The 25,399-nt window shown below is 50.2% G+C and overlaps 1 protein-coding gene and 1 pseudogene across 1 annotated transcript in view; both read left to right on the top strand.

Moving 5' to 3' along the window:
- RANBP10 (RAN binding protein 10) overlaps positions 1 to 23,434 on the top strand; it is a 71,940-nt gene extending 48,506 nt beyond the window's left edge. Inside the window, exons 4-14 of the mRNA XM_026011519.2 lie at positions 5,302 to 5,469; positions 10,481 to 10,503; positions 12,528 to 12,712; positions 15,201 to 15,313; positions 16,773 to 16,881; positions 16,992 to 17,140; positions 17,332 to 17,536; positions 18,275 to 18,396; positions 18,856 to 19,001; positions 19,325 to 19,436; positions 19,886 to 23,434. Of these exons, the coding sequence (XP_025867304.1) occupies positions 5,302 to 5,469; positions 10,481 to 10,503; positions 12,528 to 12,712; positions 15,201 to 15,313; positions 16,773 to 16,881; positions 16,992 to 17,140; positions 17,332 to 17,536; positions 18,275 to 18,396; positions 18,856 to 19,001; positions 19,325 to 19,436; positions 19,886 to 20,016 (1,463 nt within the window). The 3' untranslated portion in view covers positions 20,017 to 23,434. The remainder of the gene's footprint in view (positions 1 to 5,301; positions 5,470 to 10,480; positions 10,504 to 12,527; positions 12,713 to 15,200; positions 15,314 to 16,772; positions 16,882 to 16,991; positions 17,141 to 17,331; positions 17,537 to 18,274; positions 18,397 to 18,855; positions 19,002 to 19,324; positions 19,437 to 19,885) is intronic.
- On the top strand, positions 2,920 to 3,050 carry LOC112929547 (U4 spliceosomal RNA; annotated as a pseudogene).
- Positions 23,435 to 25,399: the final 1,965 nt, after the last annotated feature.

Raw genomic sequence — 25,399 nt, forward strand, 5'->3', positions numbered from 1 at the left:
AAGATGTGGGGTTTGGAATTTGAAGATTTGGGTGCAAATCCCAGCTCACATTCCTCAGCTTTGTGGGCTGCTGAGCTGAGCAAGGCCCCCAGTCTCTTGATGAGGTGGAAGCAGCAGCACCTGTCCTGCCACATACAAAGGGTTATTGTGGTGCTCTTATCCTCACAGGTTGCCACAGATAGTGTGATTAGTTACTGTGCCGTGTGTGGGAAGTGCCCATGCTCCATCTGAAGGATCCAGGAGTGGGGTGAGGGGAGAACAGCAGTGACCAGTGTGGCATATTAATGTGGAACCTGAGGCAGGAGAAGATGGTGGGCAGGCCTCGGGCCACCAAGCACAGTCTGAGCCAGACCTGGAGGGATGATTGTCAGTCACTTTGGTCCTCTCTACTGTTTAGCTAGACCCCCTTTGTTTGTGGCCTTCTGTAGACCAGAGGAGCAGCTGCTACTGCAGCTACTGCTGCCAGGAGCCATAGGGCTTCCTGTGTGGAGGCCAGAGAAGAGGCATTGCCTGTGGTAGCCTCATCAGCAGGGCAGGAATGAGCATCACTGTGCCCCAGAAGAGTACTTCCCTGAGGTCAAATGACCTGTGTACTCACAGCAGTAGAAAGGTTCCGCCCATTCCTGGGCTTGGGGAGGTTAGAAGTTGGGTTGATACCTGGAGTAGCACCTTGTCTCCCAATCCAGGCAGTCCCAGTGTCTCGAGAATAGGAAAGGTGGGGACAGAGCCTGGCTTCAGGCCTTGGGCCTTCTAAAGCCAGCCTTGGGCAGTTCTCAAGATAGGTTCTGCAGGTATTGGGAGGGGAGCAGCAGTTCTCTGGGTCCTGTACTCAGTAGTGAGAGGCCATTCAGCTTTGGCCTGTTCCTCACTATGGGCTCTGGGGAAGCTTTGTTTAACCCTGGGCTCCTGGCTGAAAAGACATGAAAGCTCAGGGGACACAAGTCTTGGGATGAATAATGTGATTATGAGAGGCAACTTGCCCTAGAGCCCAGCAATCCAAATGCAGGGCAGAGTTTGGGCTCCAGGATCTGGTCACTTCACCTCTCCAGTCATTCCCTCTCTCTCCCTTGCCAACCACTGGTCTTCTCCTCTGTTCTCACCCCCATACCTCTGTTTACTGCCCACATGCTCCTTCCTTTCCCCCCCACCTCCTCACACACATACATACACACACTGAAAATTGAGCTCTGCTTTCCTTTCTCAGCTATTCAGATCCTCAAGCACTCTGCCCCTCTGGAGAGAGCTTCCCTCCCAGAGGGAGAGCTTCTACCTATGCCACTTGGGAAGGGAGGAGCGTATTTAAGCATGTTCACATGGGCGTGTGGCACAGACCCCAAGGAGGCAGCAGAGGCTGGGAGAGCTATTTGGAGGGGCTGCTTTGAGGAGTAGACCTGCTTGCTAGCAAGTCCTGGCTTGCCGTGGCCCTATGGGCTCTACTCCTGCTCCTTAGCCAAGTAGGCAGTCAGGCCCCTCTGCAGCTCACACCCTCTGGTACCACTTGTGCTCATGCCTTTACCTTCCCAGAATGACCTTTATCACTCTTTTCCCGTACGAAACTGATGTGCTTCAGAGGTCTCATTTTTGTTCTGTTTCAATTCAGCATTGTATTGGAGGTCCTAGTTAGTGCAGTAAGCCGGGAAAAAGAGATAAATAAAAGATATACAGAATAGATAGAAAGAATACAACTGTCTTTATTCTCAGATAGTGTATTGAAAAATCCCAAAGAATCTTCATAAAAACTATGAGAACTAATTGTTGAGTTTTAACAAGGTTGCAGGATACCAGGTGAATATGTAAAAAGTCAAATATATATATATGTATATGTGTTTAATACCTTTATTGAGATAAGATTTACATGCCATAAAAACCACTCATCTTTTTTTTTATTATTATTATTTATTTATGGTAGTCATACAGAGAGAGAGAGAGAGGCAGAGACACAGGCAGAGGGAGAAGCAGGCTCCATGCACCGGGAGCCTGACGTGGGATTCGATCCCGGGTTTCCAGGATCGCGCCCTGGGCCAAAGGCAGGCGTCAAACCGCTGAGCCACCCAGGGATCCCCAAAAACCACTCATCTAAAGTATATAAATCAGTGGGGTTTTTTAAAAAGATAGATTTATTTATTTATAGATTTATTTATTTATTTATTTATTTATTTATTTATTTACGATAGAGAGAGAGAGAGAGAGAGAAAGGCAGAGACACAGGAGGAGGGAGAAGCAGGCTCCATCCTGGGAGCTTGATGTAGGACTCCATCCTGGGACTCCAGGATCACGCCCTGGGCCAAAGGCAGGTGCTAAACTGCTGAGCCACCCAGGGATCCCCAAATCAGTGGTTTTTTAGTATGTTCACAGAGTTGTGCAACTATCATCTTAATCTTAGAACATTTTGTCACTCCAAAAGAAACCTTGATCCTAGTCCCCTGCCACAAAATCAATTATATTTGATTTGATAGCAAGAAACAATGGGAAATTAAATTTTTAAAAAATATCTATTCATAAGAGACCCAGAGAGAGAGAGAGAGAGAGAGAGAGATAGGCAGAGATATGGGCAGAGGGAGAAGCAGGCTCCATGCAGGGAGCCTAGTGCGGGAATCAGTCCCAGATCCCAGGATCATCCCCTGCACCGAAGGCAGATGCTCAACCAGCCACCCAGGTGTCCTGGAAATTAAATTTTTAAAATAACACTTAGAAATAGCATGAAAAGTACTTAGAGATAAGCTTGTTAAAACATTGTTGAGAGAAATTAAAGGCCTAAATAAAAGGAGAGATATGCCATGTTCAGAGATTGGAATAATCAGTATTATTAAGCTGGCTATCCTCTCCAAATTGATCTATACATTCAACCCAATTCCTTTTTTTTTTTTTTAACCCAATTCCAATCAAAATTCCAGCAGGCCTTTGAAAAATACCATTAACAGCTTTGCGCAGTGGCAGTATCACAGCCAATGAGGTTTATCCGAGGCGTGATTATTGCTAGTTGAAAAATACTCTTAAGAAAATGAAAAGACATACCACAACTTGGGAGAAAATATTTATAAAAACACATAAAAGCATTTGTATTCAAACTATATGTAGAATCCTTACAGCTTAATAAGATATACAACCCAATTTTAAAAACTGGTTAAAGGAGCACCTGGCTGGCTCAGTTGGTTAAGTGTCTGTCTTTGGTTCAGGTTGTGATCCCAGGGTCCTGGGATTGAGCCCTGCATTGGGCTCCCTGCTCAATGAAGAGTCTGTTTCTCCCTCTCGTCTGCCCCTCCCCCTGTTCATGCATGTGCGTGTGCGCTCTCTCTCTCTCTCTCTCTCTCATAAATTCTTTTTAAAAATTTGGTTAAAGGGATCCCTGGGTGGCGCAGTGGTTTAGCGCCTGCCTTTGGCCCAGGGCACGATCCTGGAGATCCGGGATCGAATCCCACGTCGGGCTCCCGGCCGGTGCATGGAGCCTGCTTCTCCCTCTGCCTGTGTCTCTGCCTCTCTCTCTCTCTCTCTGTGTGTGACTATCATAAATAAATAAAAATTAAAAAAAAAATTTGGTTAAAGATTTGAATAGACAATTTAATGATTTTCTTTTTTTTTTTTTTAAGATTTTATTCATTTATTCATGAGAGACAGAGAGAGAGAGAGAGAGGCAGAGACACAGGGAGAAGGAGAAGCAGGCTCCATGCAGGGAGCCTGATGTGGGACTCGATCCCAGGTCTCCAGGATCACACCCTGGGCCAAAGGCGGTGCTAAAACGCTGAGCCACCCGGGCTGCCCAATTTAATGATTTTCTAATAAATTGATGGTTCAGTATATGAAAAGATGCTCAAAGATCCTTGGTCATTGGGGAAATGCGAATTAAAGCCACAATGACATTATAGATACTACATACCTACTAAAATGGCTAAAAGAAAAAGAAAAAACCCCAAACAACTGATAATACCAAGTGTTGGTGAGAAAGTAGACCTTATACATTGCTGTGAGAATGCAAAGAGTACAGCCACTTTGGAAAACAGTTGGACAGTTTGTTATCAAGTTAAACATATCTTATGAGCCAGCAATAACACCTGTAAGTATTTACCCAAAAGAAATGAAAACATAAGTTCATGCAAAGGAGTGTATGCAAATATTTATTGGCTTTATTCACAATAGCCAAAAATTGAAACAACTCAAATGTCACCAACTAGTGAATGAATAAACTGTGGCATATCCATATAATGGAGTACTACTTCAGCAATAAAAAGAAACAAAATATTGGTACACCTAAACAATGTGGATGAATCTCAAATGCATTGTGCTAAGTGAGAGGCGCCAGATACAAGACCCTCTGTATTCTGTAATTTCATTTATATGACATCCTGGAAAAGGCGAAACCTTAGGAACAAATCAGATCAGTGTTGCCAAGGACTAGAGATGGGTGGAGTGGGCCAGACCATGGGGAGGCATGAGGGAACTGTTTTGAACAATGGAGATGTTCTGTATGTTGAACATGGTGATAACTTGTTGAACTATCAATTAAAACAGGAGAATCTTATTACATGTAAATTATTTTTTTTTAAGATTTTATTTATCTATTCATGAGAGACACACAGAGAAAGAGAGAGAGAGACAGAGAGAGGCAGAGACACAGGCAGAGGGAGAAGCAGGATCCACGCAGGGAGCCCGACATGGGATCGATCCCGGGTCACCAGGATCAGGCCCTGGGCTGAAGGCGGCACTAAACCGCTGAGCCACCAGGGCTGCCCAGTAAATTATACCTCAATTAAAAAAACACGTTAAGGGGATCCCTGGGTGGCGCAGCGGTTTGGCGCCTGCCTTTGGCCCAGGGCGCGATCCTGGAGACCCGGGATCGAATCCCACGTCGGGCTCCCGGTGCATGGAGCCTGCTTCTCTCTCTGCCTCTTCTCTCTCTCTCTGTGTGTGACTATCGTAGATTAAAAAAAAAAAAAAAAAAAAAAAAAAAGAACACGTTAAAAACCCTCTCAAAGGTCAGTTTAAGCCCCTCTTCTTCATGACGCTTTTCCTGACCGCTTCCTTGTCACACACATGGCCTTCTGGTAAGTCCCTTCCAGGTCACTCATGGTTTGGGTTCTTGTTAACCACAGCTTGCACCCCTTGACTGCTTCAGCTACTTAGGTGTGGTGACCTACTGGACTCACTGCTCCTTTGGCATAGCCAGACCTTCCACAGCTGCCTCGGAGAGGCCAGGAATACTGACTGAGGTGGTAGCAGGCTGGGGAGAGGGGCTCAGACCCAGGCCAGCGTCTGCTGCTGTCTCAAGTACCTCCACTCAGCTGTTGGTGTTCTCTTCCCCCACAGGTTGGGATAAACATTCCTATGGTTACCACGGCGATGATGGGCACTCATTCTGCTCCTCCGGGACTGGCCAGCCCTATGGTCCCACATTCACCACAGGAGACGTGATTGGCTGCTGTGTCAACCTCATCAACAGCACCTGCTTCTACACCAAGAATGGCCACAGCCTTGGTGGGTGCTTGGAGACCTTAGAGGGTCTGCCCTGTGGAACCACTTTGATTCGTGAGAGGCCCAAAGGCAGGCTTTAAAGCCAAAACAGTTTCAGTGATCCTCTGCTGAGCTCTGGGGAACTCCAGTCATTTCCAGGCATTGGAACACTGCAAAGTGAAGAAAAGGTAGCAGAGGTGCATCCTTTGTTAATCCATCCATTTAGCAGCATTTATGAAGCCTGGGGTCAGTGCTGAAAAAACAGCAAGGTCATGGTCATGCTTCTGGCCTGTGTGAAACCTCTTGGAGCAGGGTTTGGCATTGGTGAGAAGTTTGAGGGGCCTGCGTACATACCTGACAGTGGTAGTAGTTGCATGTGCATGTTCTGGGCTCTGACTTTGATTGGCCCTTCCAACATGCAAGATGCTGTTGCTGTGGAGCAATAGGTGCGTTCTAGTATAGGAGGTAAGCAGACAGGCTGGAGTCAGATGGGGCCAGGTCTTTTCTGGCCCTTTTGCTGGTTAAAAGATAGCAAACCTGGACAGAGTTCTATTTAAAAAGGTCCTTTGATGTAACCGCAAAGAAGCGACTGACTGGAGTGAGGGCCTGGGGAGGAAGCAGGTAGCCTGAGGCAAGGCCATGATGATTGATGCAGGGCATGGGGAGCAAGCCTGACAAAGTGGAGCAAGCCTGACAAAGTCTAGGGTGGCCCAGCAGGATTAGTGACAGATGGGGTGCACTAGAAAGAAGGGAGGATGGGAAAGTGGCTGGATAGTGGTGCTATCAACCAGGGTCAGGAACCCAGGAGGAGCAGCAGTTAGTGGAGTGATGGGGGCCCTGGAGGATCTCTTGGAAGGGCAACCCTGTACATGTGGAAAGATTTAGGATAAGAGCCTGGGAGATGGAGAGATGTTGGTCATTGTGATGCCTTGCTCTTATAGGCTGATTGGTATTTGGCCCTTGAGTGAGAGGAGCCCTTGGCCAAAGTGGCCCTGAGGTAATGTCTGACTGCTGGGCCTGCCTGCTTGAGTTTGCAGAGGTCTCTGATTGGGCAGAGATACCAGCTAGACTGGCCACAGGCCTTGCCAGAAAAGGGAATTGGACATTTTCCTTAGAACGTAACTTCTAGGAGGACTGCATCCTCTAGCTTGAGGGGCAGTAAAAAGGTGACTGTCATTCCCCACTGTGATGACTTCTATGTGGGTTCTCCATGAGATGAGTCTGGGCCAAATTAGGGTACGTGAGTGGGAATCAGGTTTGCTGGTGGTTGAGGCTGAGTGGCCAAGAGTCAGCATTCCTCATTAGGACAGTCTGATGCCACAGCCCACAGTGGATAGCGAAGAGCATGGCATAAACACTGCTGAGGTGATCCAGGTGCACATCTGGAGAAATCCTCCTCTGAAATCTGTAGCCGCTTAGCTGTAGTTGCTGGCATCCAGCTGGTGAGCTGGCAGCTAGGGCAAGTTCTCTAGATGGCTTCTTACTTGCCACTCTGCTTTTTGTCTCCAACTGTTTCCTGGCTCTTTTTCTGCTGTCAGAGTCCCAGGGGCCTCTGCTGTGGGTTCTCACTCTTTACTCTTGTCCCAGGCTCAGTCCTTCCCCTCTGCTCTGGACGCCTGCCCCTGTCACATTCCTCCAGGCTATCCACACTTTGCCTGGAGCACAACACCTGCCATGGGATGAAGCTGCTGTCCTCTCTGTACCTTCATATCCCTCATCTATACCCTCTGCCTAGCCTCTGAGCTCTGTCAGTCAGGTCCCTAGGTCCATAGGGAGCTCTCAGCAACCTTAATGTCAGCCCAAACCCTTCTATTTTTAAATTCTTATCCCTGTATTCCATGTTTTGTATAGACCTCATGCAAGACCTCACTTGTTTAGGTGGATATCGCTTATTTTTCCAGCCTGTCAGGATCTTCTAGGATCTTGGTTGTTTTTTCTCAAATATTGGATAGCCTTGTCAGCACTGTATTAACCTAAAATTTGATAAGCATGTTGATATATGTTTTCATCAAGGTCTTGATAAAAAAAATATTGGAAGAGGCTGAGATCTGAGTCCTTCAGGGTATAGCTATTTGAGAATCACTTCATAATGTTAGTTTGAAACTTGTGTTTTTCTGTCCTGTCCGCAAGGATATTACTGAGACTTTACTAAAAAATGTATATGGCCTGCCCCCTGCATTTTCTAGATCACAAAATTTAATGGAAAGGCAGTGAACTTGGAGTGATAGACCACTTGATGAATCTTCTAATGGCCTTGTTTCCTTTCCACAAGCCAGCTTATCTATAATGTGCTTCAGAATCTCACCTGAGATCAGTCACAGCTCTCTACCCTCAGAACCCTCACCCTCTCCCCTTTATAGAAGCAGAATGATGTTCCCTGCCCCGACCTCCCCACTCTTTTGCATTGTTCCATTGTTCCTCTGTCACAGCACTTGCCCTTGTGTCAGTGGTCTGTGTAATTAATGACTCCTGGAGCCAGCAGCACTTTGGGGGCCTGGCTCCTGTGAGGTCTCAGCAGATACTTAATGGAAGGATGGATGAACAAATGAATGGAGACAGGAAAATGATGTCTCACCTGTGAGTGGTCCATGCACTTTCAGAGATTTTTTTATTTTTATTTTTATTTTTTAAGATTTTATTTATTTATTCATAGAGACACAAAGAGAGAGAGAGAGGCAGAGACACAGGCAGAGAGAGAAGCAGGCTCCATGCAGGGAGCCTGATGAGGTACTCGATTCCAGGACTCCGGGATCATGCCCTGGGCTGAAGGCAGGCGCTAAACTGCTGAGCCACCAAGGCTGCCTGTTTTTTGGGGGGGGTTTTTTTGTTTGTTTTGTTTTGTTGTTGTTGTTGTTGTTGTTTTAAGATTTTATTTACTTATTTGTGAGAGACACAGAGGCAGAGGGAGAAGCAGACTCCCCACAGAGCAGGGAGCCTGATGCGAGGCTCAATCCCAGGACCCCAGGATCACGACCTGAGCCGAAGGCAGACGCTTAACCAACTGAGCCACCCAGATGCCCTTGCAGAGTCATTTTTATACACTCTGTGCTATTATAGGTGTTATACCTTCGGCCTCATTGACCCCTGACCTATGTCTCTTGGCTCAGAGCACTTCTTATCTGCAAGTTTGAATGTTCTGTTTGCATCCTGGCTCTTTGCCTGACCTTTTTCCCACATCTCATCACTACATTGGCTTTGCAGAGGCTCCCAGAGACCTGCAGGGCTGGGGGGTGGGGGTGGGGAAGCAGTGTTGCCCTTGTCCAGTGCAATAGGGGGTGGAGTAGCCTCTTTCCTCATCCTCCTGGAAGCACCTCAAGGCCTTGTCCTTCCTGAGTGCCATTGTGAGGTAGACCTGGGCAAGCCAGGGTACATTATCCCCTGCCCAGAAGTGTGGCAATTGGCTCACCCTGTAGCACAAGTGCAGCCAGCTTGTACCAATACCTCACAGGTTTTGAAGCAGTTTTCATCAAGTAGCTCTGTTTCTCCTTTCTTTCTTGAAGTGTCAGGTTTAGTGCTACCCCCTTTCTCAGACGGGCTTGCAGAGATTGGGTAAATTGCCAAGGTTATGCTACTGATAGCTGATGGAGTCTGACCTCCTCTTCCCAAGGCCCGTGGGTCTTCTCCATGAGCTGGGAGTAGAGCAGCAGCAGCCTGCTACCGTACTGAGATCCACTGGGGCAGCTCCTGTGCAGACCTGCGGGGTGGGCATTGAGGTCTTGGATGCAGAGGGGCTTCCAGCTTCAAATCTGGCAGCTCTGAGACTGCCTCTGCACGTGGGGCTGAGGAGTGGCTCCATGCAGGCAGATCCTGGGATTTGTGAGCTTCCCTCACTACAGAGCAAAATAGCCTGGCAAGGAATGTGAACAGTTTCTCTGCACTGTGGTTTTTTAATCTGTAAACTGGTATTCAAGACGGTATACACCTTCCAAAATTGTTCTGAGGATTAAGTGGTTCCTTGGCAGACCCTGAGCCCAGCGCCCAGCACAGAGCAGGCATGTGGTACATGCCGGCTGCCTGACAGGATTCTGGCCCCAGCTTCACTGGGAGACCTACTGTCAACCCTCATTTGTTCTGTCTTGCTGGGTTTCAATTTCTCTTCTGGGTAGGAGTTAAGGGAGCAGCTGGAACCCCTAAGGAGTGGCTTGGAAACTTCTCAGGCCAAAAGTTCAGGAGCTTCTAGAAGATACAAGAAATTTTCTAAAAATGAGAGGGCTGTGAGTCCTTGGAAGGACTTGGCCATGAGCCATTCTCAATCTATAGAACATGAGTGCTCTGGCGGATATTCTGGGATGCCTATCCTGCTCATATATTTTGGGTACTACTTTCCTCCACTCTCACTTCCAACTCAAGTCTGAGGAACCTGGAAGCAGCCCCTTCTCTTGGCAGAAGGGTCAGAGAGCATACAGGCCAGTGTTGACCTAGGATTTGACAACCTGAAACCTCTGGAGACTCTGGATGGGAATGGGCTGAAGATGGGCATCTGCTACCCTCCTTGTCTCCACTTCTCTGTCAGCTTAGAGATAATGTTGGAGCATCAGACTAGGAAAGAGTCCAGGCCTACCACTTCTGCTAGTTTTATGACTGTTGGCAAATCAGTTCACCTCTGAGGCTTACTTTCCTCATTTGTAAAGTGGGGATAAGAAAGTATGCTCCCCAAAACTGGTATGCAGATCAGATGAGGTGATGGATGGAAAAGGACTTAGCATTTACAGTGAGTATCCATAAATACATGTTGGATTGAAAAAAGGATCAGGCCTGAAGAGGCCTCAGGGTAAATTATTTGGTTTTAGTCCTTCCTAGCAGATTTTCCCTGAGAGAGTAGAAGAACTGTGGACAGGTATTCAAGTATTTGACTTTACTTCCAGCCAGGCCACCCAGCAAAGGAAAGTCCAGGATCTAAACCTACCAGGCCCTAGCTCATGCTTGACCTCTACCAAAGGAGACAGCCCCCCCCCCACCCATTGTGATAGATCCTCTGTGGTCCCACAGAGGTATAAGAGATAAGTGGCCTGATTTCTTTTCTTTCCCTCTGCAGGTATAGCCTTCACAGACCTCCCGGTAAGTACTGTTATTGGGTCTCTTCCCTTTGGGCTCTTGGGGGCTGACTGGGATGGAGCATGGTGGAACCTGCAAGTGCAGGGTGTGGAGTCTGGCCCTTTCCCCAAACAGGGATGTATGCTGTGCTGTCAGCTTGAGAGTACCAGTAGGGGTACCTCCTGGCCTTCTTCTCTCTCCAGCAGCAAGGCCTGGTCTTCCTCCATGATTCTTAGCAGGTGACAGTGATTTGTGGCATTTCCAAAGGCAGCTGGGGTGGGGGGATGATATGGGTGGAGATGAGGGTAATAACTCCATGGCTCATCTGGTCTGGGCCAATTCTGTGCGGCTTACAGCCAGTGGACAGAGGTGTATAAAGAATCGATCTAAACTGCTAGGGAGCCCAGTCCCAGTGACTACTCATCAGAGATCCCTAAGGAAGGCCACTACCCTAGGGACTAGCCCTGCTACCACACAGGGTATGCTCAAGCCAGAGAGGTGAGCTTTGTGGGGTTTTCTCTTCTTAGAAAAGGGTGAGGTTTCCTGTTGGCTTAGTTCAGGGCTCATCCCCATCTTCTGTGCCTCAGTCCTTCATTATTATGAGTCATCACAAACCTTGTCACATGCAAGGCCTCCACCCAGACTGCTGGGAGCCTGGCCTGGCTCTCTGTGCCCTGGCTGGGTTCTAGAAAGAGGAAAAGTTTGCTGACTCTGGTGGTTGTCTTGGGATCCTGAGCACCCCTGTGATGCCCTAGGAAATGCCCTTGCCATCTGTGTGGCCCTCTGGAGCCCAACCTTGCAGCATCCAAGCTCCTATTACAAATTCTTACCTGTAGATCAGAATCCTTCTGATCTGACCCCAGAGAAGGGCTGCAGTCCTAGGCAAATAGAAAGACAGGAGAATTCTGACCCTGGCTAGGGAATTGTTTAGTTGTGGAGATGTGACATAAAATAAGCAGACACGAATGTGGGCAGTTGCCAGGTGCTAAGAAGTGCATGGCTGCTCCAAGGTGGGGAGCATCACCGAGGGCAGTGATGGTCCAGGAAGTTTTGCTGGAGGGGATGAGCTTTGCCTGTGGCACAGAGGTTGGGAGGGGAAAGGAAGGAAGCAAGAGGTCTTAGGATTCAGAGCTTATGGCAGGCTGAACCCAGTGTGCAGTAAAGGCATGTGATACTCAGAAATGACACATGACCTGAGGTTGGAAGGTGGAAGAGAGGACTGGGGGCCCAGTGACCTTGAGGAGGCAGCTGGCGAGACACTGCTCAGTAGCAGCGCAGAGCCACAGGAAGCATTGAGGGAGGGAATGATCTGGTTAAGTTGGCCATGGCAGGCAATGCATGGAAACCAGGGAGCCCCACCGCCCATGGAGGGACATGCCCAAACCTCACTAGCCAGAAGATCCTCCTTTTAGTGTGCCTCTGACAGGAAGGGCAGTGGCTTCTCTTTACCCTTTGCTAGCATCTGGGGGTTCCAAACCACCTACCCCTTTTGCCATGTTCTCCTCCTCCCCACTTTCCTTTCCTGTCACCCCATCCCTTCCTGCCCTGTCATATAGTCCTTTTTTGGTGGCAAAGGGATCCTTGATTGTAGATCATTCTGAAAGGAGCCATTAGCCACCTGTGTAGCAGATCTTCATGGGCATGCCTGCAGGGTCATGGAGCCATTAGCCACCTGTGTAGCAGATCTTCATGGGCACGCCTGCAGGGTCGTGGAGCCTGGCCTACCTTTGTGTGCCCTGGCTGAGCCCCAAAGGGGAACCTTGGGCTTTGGGGACACCATAGCCTCTGTTGCAGGGCAGGAGACTCCACTTTGAGCTTGGCTTGCTTTTCTTTTGCTTTTTGTCCTTAAGCTCTGGGGAATGGTGTCTCTGGTAGGGAGGTGGGCAGTATGTGGCTTAGTCCCACCTCCTTCAGCCTTGCAAGTCTTTCAAAAGCTGGAGTAGTGGCCTGCAGGAGCCAGCGCCTTCCCTCTCTGCACCAGAGGTAAGGCGATGCCCTGCTGCCCCATTGCCCTCAGGGCCCAACTGACATTTCATTCTCCTCCTCAGGCCAACCTCTACCCCACCGTAGGCCTGCAGACACCTGGGGAGATTGTGGACGCCAACTTTGGGCAGCAGCCCTTCCTGTTTGACATTGAGGACTACATGCGGGAGTGGCGTGCCAAGGTCCAAGGCACTGTGCACTGCTTCCCCATCAGTGCCCGGCTTGGCGAGTGGCAGGCGGTGCTGCAGAAGTGAGTGCCCCACTCCCGCCCTTACCCAGCGCTGGCCCATCCCAGGGGCCTCACTCTGCTATAGGCCCCTGTACCTCTTCAGGCTGCCCTTATGAACTCCAGTGGGTAGCCGTTCCCTCTGGAAAGCACTCCCAGGGTGACTCTGCCTGCTGCTCTCCTGCTTTCCTCTTACTGAACAGACAGCTTCTGCTCAGTGCTCTAGTTCTATTCCTTTTTTTTTTTTTTTCTAGTTCTATTCCTAATTAAGCCTTTGCCTCCCTCAACTAGATTGGAAGGCTCTGCATGTAATGTAGTATCACCAGCAGAGCTGTTTTCCTTCCCAGGTCATTTTGCAGAGGATGTACTAGGATGCCCCATGGTCTCATCATCTTTGGACTCTTTTTTACACAATAGGGAATATCCATCATGCTGTGACTCTGGCCTCAGGTCATCTCTCAGGGTCATCAACCATCTAAGTCCCACGCATTCATGGCAGCAGTGGCCAGAAGAGAATCTTCATGAGGCCAGCCTGTCTGGCTCTTGGATGATTAGTTTCCAAACTGTCCGGGAAGCCAGTCTTGATAAGAATCTGAAGGGAGGCAAGGTTTGGGTCTCTCTTCTACATGCCAGCTGCAGGCCTGAGTGAGGCAATAACCAGTACCCACTGAGCTAGGAGGTGGGTGAGCTTGTTAGCTTGACTTCCGAGGGTGGACGAGAATGGCTGGGCTTCCACTAGCCCTGATTATTGCCCTGCAAAGGCACACAGGTAGCACAGTCTTCTTGGGTGGGGTGGGGTGGGGTGGGGTGGGGTGGGGTGGGATTGCACACTGGGTTCTTCATGCAGTCTTCCTTTCTTAAAGGATTGATACAGAGGCAGGCCATGGGGGAGGGCTGAGGCAGAGGTTAGGTGGCCAGAACCCTTCTCAGGAAGAGCAGCACTGTTTTGTTTTCAGCTCTCAGAGCTACTGAAAAGCTCTTCCTTGGAGGGAAGTCAGTAGTCAGTACGGTGCCAGTCCCTAAGCAGGCTTGCTGGGACAGGCAATGGGAGAGGTGGAGCTGCCGTAGCTGTGTTGAGGAGGGAATGATACTCTCAGCTTACAGTGTGCTTATATGTGTTTATATGTGTGCTGGTGTGTGTTCATATGTAGTATTTGCCAAGACTGACAAATAACTTGTATCCTGTGATTTCATGCAACTTCATTTTATCAACATTGTTAATGGCTGGATTATCTTGGAGACAAATTTACCACAAGCTCCTTGGCCAGCTTCCCTTGGTGGGAGGTTGAGGTTATTTCCTCTCTTTTGCTTGTATAGGCAACCCTTTTTAAGTAAAGAGCTTTTCACACTTAAGATTATTTTCTTGGTGTCCTTTCAAGTAGAATTACTGAGTCACTGGACTGTACATATTAGTGGCACCTGATGTGCATGTGGACTCATCTGAACCATGTTTTGTCAAAAATGTTTGCCCTTGTGTTTATAATAACATAGTTATTATAATTATCTGAAGTGTAAGATAAATACATAATTTCATAATCAGAGGTTTAGTTCATTGACTTTTTACTCTATGCTAGGCACTCCCTACGTATCATCTCATTTATTCCTTAAAACCTGAGGGGACACAGCTGAACTTCTGTGCCTTTCACATTTGTGTTTGACAATTACAGTAATGACACTGGACACATGTTTATACCAAGGGATTCACTTCTGTGCACATCAGATGTGAGGGCTCCCCCTTCCGCTCTACATGGGTGTGTATGCACATATACACACGTGTGCCACCGCTCAGCCAGCTGCGAGTGGGATCAAATGGCTACTGAGTGTTGCACTTGTCCAGGTCATTCCCCGAAGATTGTGCTCCTCTTGGCCCTGATGTTGCCTGTATCTTGGCTTCTTGGGCCCCTGACTTGTGGTGTATGGTAGAGTAGCTTGGGTCACGGGTTAGCTCCCTATCACCCTCTAGAGCCAGCACTCCTGAAGGCCGGGTTCACCTGCTGAGCTGGAATGCTTAATGCTGGGCATGTGGGACGGTCTGCAGAGGAGCCCCTCTATCTATAGAAGGCACTCACACGGCACACATCACTTCTGTCTGGGCAGCTCCTAAACTGCTTGGCTGGCTGCCACTCCAGGAAGCCTCAGAGAGACTCTTGGCCATCTCTGGGCTTGGCCACAGTTCACAGGAGGCAGCCGCTGCTGTAAGGAGACGGTATGTGCCTCTGCGACTGTTTTTGTTACCGTACTTGCCCACTTGTTGGCAGCATATTCCAGAGAAACTGCAGCCCCTCCTCCAAGCTATGAGAACAGCTGTGGGGCCTAGCCCCTCCGCAGCCTGACTTGCATGAGCACCGGGGGATGTTTTTATTTTGTTGCAGCCTCTTTATTCTCATTCTATGGAGGTTGCACCTCCAAGATGTGTTTCAGGAAGCCCAAACAGGGAGGTAGCTGGTCCTATCAGGTGATCAGTGAGAAATGCAGTTCTAGAGTGTCACCTTGAGCATTTCCTTTCTTCTAGCATGGTCTCATCTTACCTGGTGCATCATGGGTATTGTGCCACAGCCACGGCTTTTGCCCGAATGACTGAAACCCCGATTCAGGAAGAACAAGCATCCATAAAGAACAGACAAAGTAAGGTTGATTCTCCTCTCCCCTCTCCCTCCTTCCCTCACCTGTCCCTAACTCTGCTCTCTGGCTTGTGCCAGCCTCGGGTAACCTGTCAGGAGTCCATTCGGCTCTGGCCCTGACCACCAGTCCACAGCGCCAGTACAGCCCCAGGCTCTGTTCTGCCCCTCCTTCAAGACAGCGCTGCCCAGGCAGATAGCCCGGCAGCATGGGATGAGCGCCTCAGTGCGGCCTCCCTGCTGCACACTCTGATGGCCCGGCCCAGGCTGGGGCCCAGCATGGCTGACTCCCACTCCTCTGTGCCTGTTTTCCTTCCCCCAAATCCTGGATTCTAACAGCCTCCTGCTCCTAGTCTTCTGGAAGAATGTGTTTGCATCTTAGCAAACCAATGTCCTGCCTTTCCCCTTTACTCAGCTTTAGTCGTTCTGTCTGTTCCTGGCCAGAGAAAGGATTGACGTAGTCAGACAGGGTGAAGGCTGGTTCTCAGTGGCTGCTGGGGTAGCACCTCTCTCTGCTTCCACCTCTGGTCCTGCGTTTTACAGACCACCAAAGGAAGGAGCCAAAGGAAACTATACTGGCCTGTAATGTGTTTGGGGCTCTTTTGTGGAAAGAGGGTGCTGGGTAAGAGGAAACAGAGCCCAGAGAGGAGATAGGAAGAGAAGAGGAGAGTGAAGGAGAGCAGGTGTGTGTGGATGTGTGTGTCTGTGTGTGCCTGCTTGTGTCTCTGAACCTGTCGTCTCTGTGTATGTGCATGTGTCCGTGTCTCCCAGAGAAGCTCCGCCCAGCCAGCCAGATGGAAAGGGATCCCAGACTTGGGATCTACAAATGAGAACCTCAGACCCAGAAGTCGCTCCCAGCAAGATACACCAGGCCTCAGAGCAAGAGCAAGATGCTGATGGCCTGAGAGGTGTCGACATCAGAGATGCCAGTGTGAGGAGGGTGACCTCCTCTCCCAGCAGGGAGCATGCTGCAGCCTCTGAAGATTGCCAAGACTTGGGGCCTGGCCTAGAAACCATTGTGCTCCCATTGCCACCCCATTGTGAGGCCTGAAAGGAGAGAAGTCTGTCTGAAGAGGAGCACCTAGGGATACCAAGCAGCCTGGGTGCCCAGCTCCAGATCATGCCCCCAGAGCCCCTCCCCATGCCCGGGGCCCTGGCTGTCTGACCTCCATAGGAGCAGGCCTCCACATTTGCTCTCCTGCCTCTGCACTGAGTCCTGCCTCTGTTTCCCTCTGTCATTCTTTGAGGACTCCCTGACACTTGGCAGAAACCAGGGTCTGTTGTGGGACTGGGAGGCCAGGTTCTTTCTTCAACCTCTTCTGTGAACATCTCAACGAGGCATGCCATTCTGAGCCAGCCCACCTGACTGTTAGCTAGACCATGCTTGGGGCTGGTAGTGTGCAGGCATGTGGCTGTGAAGAAGGTCTGCAGCCCTTCACTCACTGCCATACTCTTGTTCTCTGCAGAGATCCAGAAGCTGGTGCTGGAGGGCCGTGTGGGTGAGGCCATTGAGACCACACAGCACTTCTATCCAGGACTGCTGGAACATAACCCTAACCTGCTCTTCATGCTCAAGTAAGTTTTGAGCACCACCAGTTCCCTCCTAGCCCAGCCCCTCTCAGCTGGTGGTGGGAACATATGGCCCAGACCAAGCCCAGAGCATTGCCGCTCTGCTCCCTCTGCAGGTGCCGACAATTTGTGGAGATGGTGAATGGGACTGACAGTGAGGTCCGCAGCTTGAGCTCCCGAAGTCCCAAGTCCCAGGACAGCTACCCTGGCTCCCCCAGCCTCAGCCCCCGACACGGCCCTAGTAGTTCCCACATGCACAACACAGGTCAGCCACTCTCCAGAGGGCTCGGGGAAGCACTGGTGTGGAGAAGGAAGGCCACCTACACGCCCTTCCCTGGGCTTGGCTCAGGGCCCAATGTTGGATGTGGGGGAAGGGAAATGGAACCACTGTGGTTACTCCTGGGGCCCCATTATGGCAAACTGCCCCACCTCTTCTGACCGTCCCCTGGTTTCCAGGAGCAGACAGTCCCAGCTGCAGCAATGGCATCGCATCCTCGAAGAGCAAACAGAACCACAGTAAATACCCTGCACCCAGCTCCTCTTCCTCCTCCTCGTCTTCCTCATCCTCCTCATCCCCATCATCTGTCAATTACTCCGAGTCCAACTCAACAGATTCCACCAAGTCCCAGCCCCGCAGCAGCACCAGTAACCAGGAGACCAGGTGCCTGTCCTGCTCTGCTTCCTCTGTGCCAGCTGGGCTCACTGTAGCCTGTTTTGAGTGCCACACCCCCTGCTCTAAATCCCCCACCTCCATCCCTGGTCTGTGCCTGGAGTAGCTGCTACTGACTTGCCAGGCCAGGCACTGACTCCAGCTTCTGGCACTACCTGTGGTCTAGCTACCACTTTCCTCAGCCCTGACTTTCTCAAGAGACACTGCCAGACTGAGATAACACCAGGGTGAGGATGTCTCCTCGCAGGAGACCAGGCCTAGCAGAACCCCTAGGATCTACACTGAAGAAGCTTTTACTGGGTATGGCTTGAGGTCAGACAGATGGGGCAGCAGAGTAAAGTTTTAGGCTGTAGACTACAGGTGGCTTTCAGCAGCCCCCAGGCATATCTCAGTGCTTGACCTGAGTTTGGTGCCTAGAGATACTTCTCAGGGGTCCCTGGTCACTGGGGATGGGGGAGGAATGGGTAGAAGGGGTGTGCCAACTCAGACAAAGGCCAGGGAGAGGAAAGCCACAGAGGCAGCATTGAGACAAGTGTGAAAATCAGGTGACAGGCTTCTGGGGATAGCTGATACCAGAGTAGGCACCAAGTGTTGGAGCCTAAGAAGCCTTTCATGCTCCTAGGCTCCCTTGATTTTCCCTACCTATGGCTAAAGCCTGAATGGAGGCCTAGCTAGGCTGCGCCTAACCACATGCCTGTGGCCAACTCCCACCTCAACCTTTCTCCACAGTGACAGTGAGATGGAGATGGAAGCAGAGCATTACCCCAATGGTGTGCTGGAGAGTGTGTCTACACGCATTGTCAATGGTTCCTACAAACATGAGGACCTACAAACAGATGAGTCCAGCATGGGTAAGAACCATGGCCCAGCGTGGTGTTACATGGGTGGTAATAGCTTGGTCCAGATGCCTTTGCCCCCTGGGAGGGGATTGGCATGGACAGGCTTTGTCAGCCTGAGAAGCTTTAAACGGACCTGGTCCACTGCTGCCTTAGTCAATCAGGAACAGGTGTTTGAAGCGGGAAGGTCCCTGGCCTACTGCTGAGAGCAGGGCCCCTGCGTCTGAGGCTAGAGGGAGTTGGTGAGAGTGGACGTTCTTATGAGCACTGTACAGAGTGGGAAGGAGAGAAGCTGAGTCCAGACTCCCAGTCACATGCTAGGTGGACAGAAAGCACCTCAGCTATGGATGGTCCACCTAACTTGCCTCTGGCAGTGCCACCAAGATCCTTACTGCCATCTCCTTTTTGGGGTCCCCACGCCAGTCTCCTCTCCTTACTCCTCATGATTTATTCTCTGCTGGGCTCTGGGTGCAGATGATGGGCATCCTCGGCGGCAACTCTGTGGGGGCAACCAGGCTGCCACAGAAAGGATTATCCTGTTCGGTCGCGAGTTGCAGGCACTGAGTGAGCAGCTGGGCCGGGAGTACGGCAAGAATTTGGCCCACACGGAGATGCTGCAGGTATAGAACAAGCCAGGTGCTCACACAAAGCAGACCCCCATTTGGTATGGGGGTGGGGGCAGGTCAACCCTGGGAGGGCCTTGGGGGCAGCAGCAACAGGACAGAGTGGGCTCTAGTCAAGTCCACAATGGGAAACAGGACATCCAGTATAGACACAACCCTCTCTAGGTCCTGGGGAGGGCACAATCCTTTCTGACCCTATGCTCAGGGTTTGTGGTGCCCTCAATGGGGCCTGTATGGGCCCTGTATGCCCTCCGGAGCCATGGAGGTGTTTATGTGTGTGGTATGTACCACAGTCCTCTCAAGAATGCCCTGTCCCTTAGGATGCCTTTAGCCTGCTGGCATACTCAGACCCTTGGAGCTGCCCAGTTGGCCAGCAGCTTGATCCCATCCAGAGGGAGCCTGTGTGTGCTGCCCTTAACAGCGCCATTTTAGGTAAGTGGATCTAACAAAAACAGAAGCTGGTCCATGAGTGCCCTAGGTGGCCCCTCCACTCTCTCCCCAGGAATTGCTGATGTTTGTTCAAATCAGGTCAGTGAGCTCTGCCCTGGCAATCTCTGGTAGCCCAGAGGACTTGGGTTTCCATGGCTGAACCTAAATCCTGACCTTCTTCTGCCCAACTGACTTGGCTGACTACATCATGATAGACCCGGGCTTATGACTGTGGGCCTGGCCAGCCCATGGCTCTGAAGAGAGCTTAGGTCCTCAGGTTCCTGGCATGGCTACGGGGCCATGAGCTGGTGGCTGGGACATACACAGAGACACATGAACACTGTGTTTTAAGAGATTCTGTCCACTGCCCCTACTTTCTGCTCCCAAGGGAACTTTGCCCTGAGCCCAACTCCTGGGCAAAGCAGTGACCAGGCCTTGTCTCTCCTCCACAGAGTCTCAGAACCTGCCAAAGCAGCCCCCTCTGATGCTCGCCCTGGGTCAGGCATCTGAATGTCTACGGCTCATGGCCCGAGCAGGCCTGGGATCTTGTTCCTTTGCCAGAGTCGACGACTACTTGCACTAGCAGACCATGCCGGCTGGCCCCACCTGGCCCTCCCTCAGCCCCAGGGCTGGAGCAGCCCTGCCCTCCATAGGCATTTGGCGCAGGGACCTGGAAGCCATGGGCAGAGTCCATTCCTCCTGCCTGGCCTCCCCCACTCCCTTTCCTGTCCTTTCATCCTTCCCTCCCTTCCTTCCTTCTTTCCTTCCTTCTTTTTTTCCTGCCTGCCTGCCCTCCCTCCCTCCTTCCTTCCTTCTTCCTTTTCCTTCTTCCCCCCACCCCAACCCTCAGTTTCTCTCTCCCCTTCACGTGCAGCGGCCTCTGACACAGTATTGGCTGGTTACTCTCATGTAGCGCCTTCTACTTTGAAAGGGGGGTCTTGTTTTTGAGGAGGGGTTGGGTTTTTTTAATCTTTTTTTTTTCCTCCTGACTGAGCCACCAGTATTTATCTCTGGAGAGCTTGTGCTGAGCTGGTTTCTGCTAATTTAGTGATGAAGCCTATCCAAGTTGGTGATAGCTTATTATTTTCATAAGTAAAAAAATGAGATTATATATATATAAATATATATATTAAAAAAAAGACACAGTATTTATCGTAGTGTTAGTGGTCCAGCACCTCTTGGGTGAGGCTGTCCAGACACCATGTTTTTGAGTCCAACTCATAGAAAAGAATCATCTCTGTCACCTCAGCCAAGTGATAAGTTTATTTCAGGCTTCCCCTGTGTTGAGCCATAGGCCCAGCTGCAGCCTAGGGAAGCCCAATAGGCATTGGGGGCCACTTAGTGGACAGGTCAGGCTAAGTTGGTTTGCAGCATCTGAGAGGTATGGGTCCCTAGGCTCCTGAGAGCTGGGGTGAGCAGAGAACTACAGGGCTGAGGCTTCAGAGAAGGGATGAGTTGGCCTAGGGTTACACGGCGAAGCAAGAGAGTAGAGGGTCCTTGGCCAGCACGCTATCTACCATTCTTCCCTGCCTCTCACTGCCTGCCTTGCCCCTCCCTTTCTCCCCCTTTCAACATCCTATTTTCCCTTGTTAAGATGGCCAAATAATTCATTTACTCTAAATTGATTGCCTGGAAACTACCTGCCTTTGACCCAAGAGCTGCTGTGTGTCAGGCTGCGGGGAGGATGTCTCCATTCCAGGACAGAGGCCCTTGAGTACAGGGGCTGCCTTCTTTCTGCCTGGATCTTCACCGTCTCTGCACAGCTCTGATGGAATCAGTGCTTTCTGTTGAGAAGCTAGGACTTTGTGGAGGCAGATTCTTGGGCCACCAGTTGCTGGAGTGGATGGAACTCTTGACCTACTAGGCCAGGCTTTGCTGCAGCTGTGCCAGGCAGCTCCCTGCAGCTTGGCCCCAACCACTCTCAGAAAAGACTATTAGGAGTATTTGCTGGCCAGAGGAAGGGACCTCATGGGCTCTACAAATGTCCCCCCAGCTGTTTCAGATGGATCCTCACAGCTGGTGAGGCAAAAACAGTCCTGGTACTGCCATCAGGGAATCAGGAAAGGAAGGGCTGAGATGGCTGCTAGGACTTGGGCAGGCCATCCATTGAGAGGACTGACTACCCAGGAGGAAGAAGGGAGGAGGCCTACCCAGAGGAGCACCAAGAGGGGCTGGGATTTCCCTATCTGCCTCACAGTGAGAGAGAGCACACAGGCAGCTCTTGCAAAGGGTGAAGGCCAGAAATTGAACTTCCAGTCCCTGCCTCAGCAAGGGCTGAGTAGATTCCTGTTCTCTGGCAGCGGACACAGGGATGGTGATATGGCTTGAGATACTCATTGCCTGACATGCCCACAACTGGACAGGAAAAGTGATTGAGTTGGACCAACTCCTGGTGATAGGGTTAGGGCCCTGGCCCTCTGCTCTCCCAGGGTTCTGCCTTGGGACCTGATCCTACAGGCTGCTACTTTTCTTGGTCCCCACCAGGGCCTCACCTGGCACCCCACAGACCGTGGCCTGTTGAGGAGGTGTTGTCTATAAAGAACCTCATCCTGTGCAAGGCTGGGGATGTCTAGCTCCCAAACCCAGAAACATCAAGCTGTTAAAATGGTTAGAGCTGAGCAGGATGGGAAATTAAAACTAGAGGCTTTTGCAGCTAGAATGGGGTTCAGAAAACATCTACTTCACCAGTCCTCTCCTTTTACAAATAATGAGACAGGCCCAGGAGATTAAATGACTTAACCAAAGTCACACAGCAAATTATGTGGCAGAGCTGGGACTAACCTCATCCCTCTGGCTTGTGCAACATTGTTTAGTCCTGAAGCTAAATGGCGGGTGAGGGCTTAGGCTGGGAAGGCCCCAGCAGTGTCTGAGCAGCTGGTACCTTCAGGGTGTGTCAGGGATGGGGATGGGTGCATGGGCTTAAGTTGTGGAGCGGCTGAGAGAGGGCCCCAGAGGGCCCAGGGCAGCTGTGTGTGCTTGGGATTGGGTGTCCTCCTGACTCGTGCTCAGTACCCATGGCCACCTCCCCATTTTCTGTGCCTTATCTCACTGTTTCAGCTGAGTCCAAGTTGTTTACTCTGTTCCTCTCCAGAGGGGCTCTCTGTCCCAGTTGGACAGCTTGCCTTTGGGACATAAGCCTTTGCCCCACAAGCCGTGGAGAGGACCAAAACCAAGCTGCTTGAGTCCACTATCTCACGGATAGTCCAGGGCTGCCTGCCAGCCAGAGGAGCCCCTTATGCACACCCAGTCCTACCAGCCTGCTTCCGGGAGCCAACAGTGGGGAAGGCACCTGGGAGGAACCCCAGTGAAGGGCTGGACTTGACCTGTGGGGTCAGGAAGAAGACCTGGCTCCATTGGGTTGTCCAGCCCTGGGGGAGCAGCCTTCCCTATTTATCTTTCCCCTTTGTGCCACCAAATGGTCACTCCTTCCAGAGCGGACACTGGCAGACCACGCAAAGACAGCCAGAACCTCTGATCCTCACCCACACAAATCTGTGGCTGGGGGTAGGCCACCAGGACAGGGACACCAAGAGATGGAGAAGGGGGGACTGCCCAGCCACCCAGCGCCTTCCTACCCCTTAAGCAAGCACAAAGAAGATGAGGCAGAGAACTGTCAGAGCTGAAAGTTTCTTTGGTTGCTCACAACTCAGGTATGCACGCCGTGTGGCAGCCAGGCAGCAGAGCCCTACTTGACCGCCAGTCCCGTGCACCAGACCTGTGGCCTGTTCATGGACTCTGAATGCCTCAGGTGCCGCCTCTTTGCATAGGGTTTTCCTCCATTAGTAACTACAGCTGAAACAGATGTCCTCCACATTGTGCACACTGGTTCTGCCTTTGTCCTCGCAAGTTGATATTTGGCATTAGCATGAAACTTGTGGGCGTGGGAGGGTTTAGAGAGAATTCTAACACAAAACATCCTATTAAATTGTACTTGAGAGATGAAAAAAACTCCTGTTGTATTTTGACAGAATTATTTTTATTAAAATACACATCCATGAGTAGTCACGATTGTCTGGTCTCTGTTTTGAGTCTTACTGGGGTTGGCACCTCTTGTGTGGCTCACTCTGTCCTGAGGGTTTGGCCTTTTCTCGGCCCACCTCTCAAGCTTCCAGGCCCTGATAGCCCTCAGGGACCCTTAAGACTTCAGGTGTTTGTGAGACCCCAAGAGGATAGGCAGTTAGGCTTCAGTTCTCTCCACTCCCCACCCCAAACAGCTTTCATCTGAGACAAAGAAAAATAGCAAATTCACCTTTAAAAAGGGACCGCAGGTCCTCCTGTCCTCAAAATAAGATTTTTAAATATTTTTATTTATTTATTTATCAGAGAGAAAAATGGGGCAAAGGGGGAGAATGAGACTCCCCACTGAGCAAAGGATGAGGGGCTTTATCCCAGGACCTTGGGATCATGACTGGAGGCACCAACTGAGCCACTCAGGCACCCCTCAAAATAAGATTTTAATATAAAATAAGACTTTTAAAATAAAAGAGTCCAAATACACTCATCCCAAACACTGGACAGAGTGCTTCTGAGGGTCATTGAGGTTAGAGGTTAGCTTCCTGTCAGTCTGAGGAGAAAGTACTCATGCTCAAAATCTTAGATCAGCTGTTTACTAACTGGGTAACTAGAAAATTAACCTAAGCTTCAGTTTCCCCACATTAACGTGATTAATCCCACCCCAGGGAGGCAGAGGATTAAAGCACATATAGGGCAAGCTTAACATAGATATAGTACATATGTCCTTCACTCGGTTATTTTACAGGACTGTTACTTGACAGAACTCTCTTAGGGAAAACGAGGGAAGAATGGAATGTTAGATTAAGCACAAAAGTCCTGGTTCCATAAATCCAGAGTAGATTAATTTTTCTCTAGATTAGTGGTTTCTACAGGGAGTGATTCTGCCCCCGCCCCGAACATCCGGCAGTGACTGTAGATATTTAATTTATTTTTTATTGAAGTTCGATTTGCCATCGTATGGTGTAACACCCAGTGCTCATCCCATCAAGTGCCCCACTCAGTGCCCGTCACCCAGTTACCCCAACCCCCAGACTATAGATATTGTTGATAGTCACAGCTTGGGTTGGAGTGCTACTGGCATCTACTGGGCAGAGGCCAGGGATGCTATACACATCCTACAGTGCATAGCCCCCTATAAAAGAAGAGTTATCAGGCTCATAATGTCAAAAGTGCCACTATTGAAAAACTGTTCTAGAGTGAATCATGAGACAGTAAGAAACACCAAACAAAGCACACTTCGATTCTGCATGGCTGTTGAGAATCCAGGAGGAAAGATTAAGGGGCTAAAACCCCATCAGAAGAGGGAGGTTCGAAGTTACAATTTCTCATCACTGGGAGCCTTCCATGCTCAGAAGGTGGCAGCAGTGGCAGGAAGTCCAGTCTCCTAAAGCAGGGGTAGCCCTGCTGGTCAGTTCTCACAAGAACAACTGCCTCAGCTCCACTGACATGTCCTATCATCATAGGTTGATCTGGAACGATGTCTGGGACACCCTTATAATACCAGCTAAGTGGGGGCCCAGATTCTCACCGGAAGTCAGAAAAGCGGGGGGGGGGCTCCCCATGCTGAAATAACCCCTAATCCTACATTTCCAACATAGCCTGTTTTACACGAATGCTTACCAGAGTAATGGTAAACTAGAGTGGTATTACTACAAAATGGTATTTACTTGGGGGAACAGAGACTCCAGTAACAGATCTGGAAGACTGAGGTCACAGTAGGAGCACTTAACATCTTTGAAACGACCAAAGAACATGCGGAGGAAGAGAAGCCCAGACAGGCACCAGAGAACAGAAAAGAGAGTCATTGTTGTTGGAGTCAGGAGGCTAAGAAGTCAGTGATTCCAAGAGAACTACCATTCTGCAACAACAGGGAGTTGTGTCCAACACCAAATCTATTTTTTTTTAAAGATTCATTTATTCATGACAGACAGAGAGAGAGAGGCAGAGACACA

Source organism: Vulpes vulpes, chromosome 12 (genome assembly GCF_048418805.1).
Source record: "Vulpes vulpes isolate BD-2025 chromosome 12, VulVul3, whole genome shotgun sequence".
Lineage (NCBI taxonomy): Eukaryota > Metazoa > Chordata > Mammalia > Carnivora > Canidae > Vulpes > Vulpes vulpes.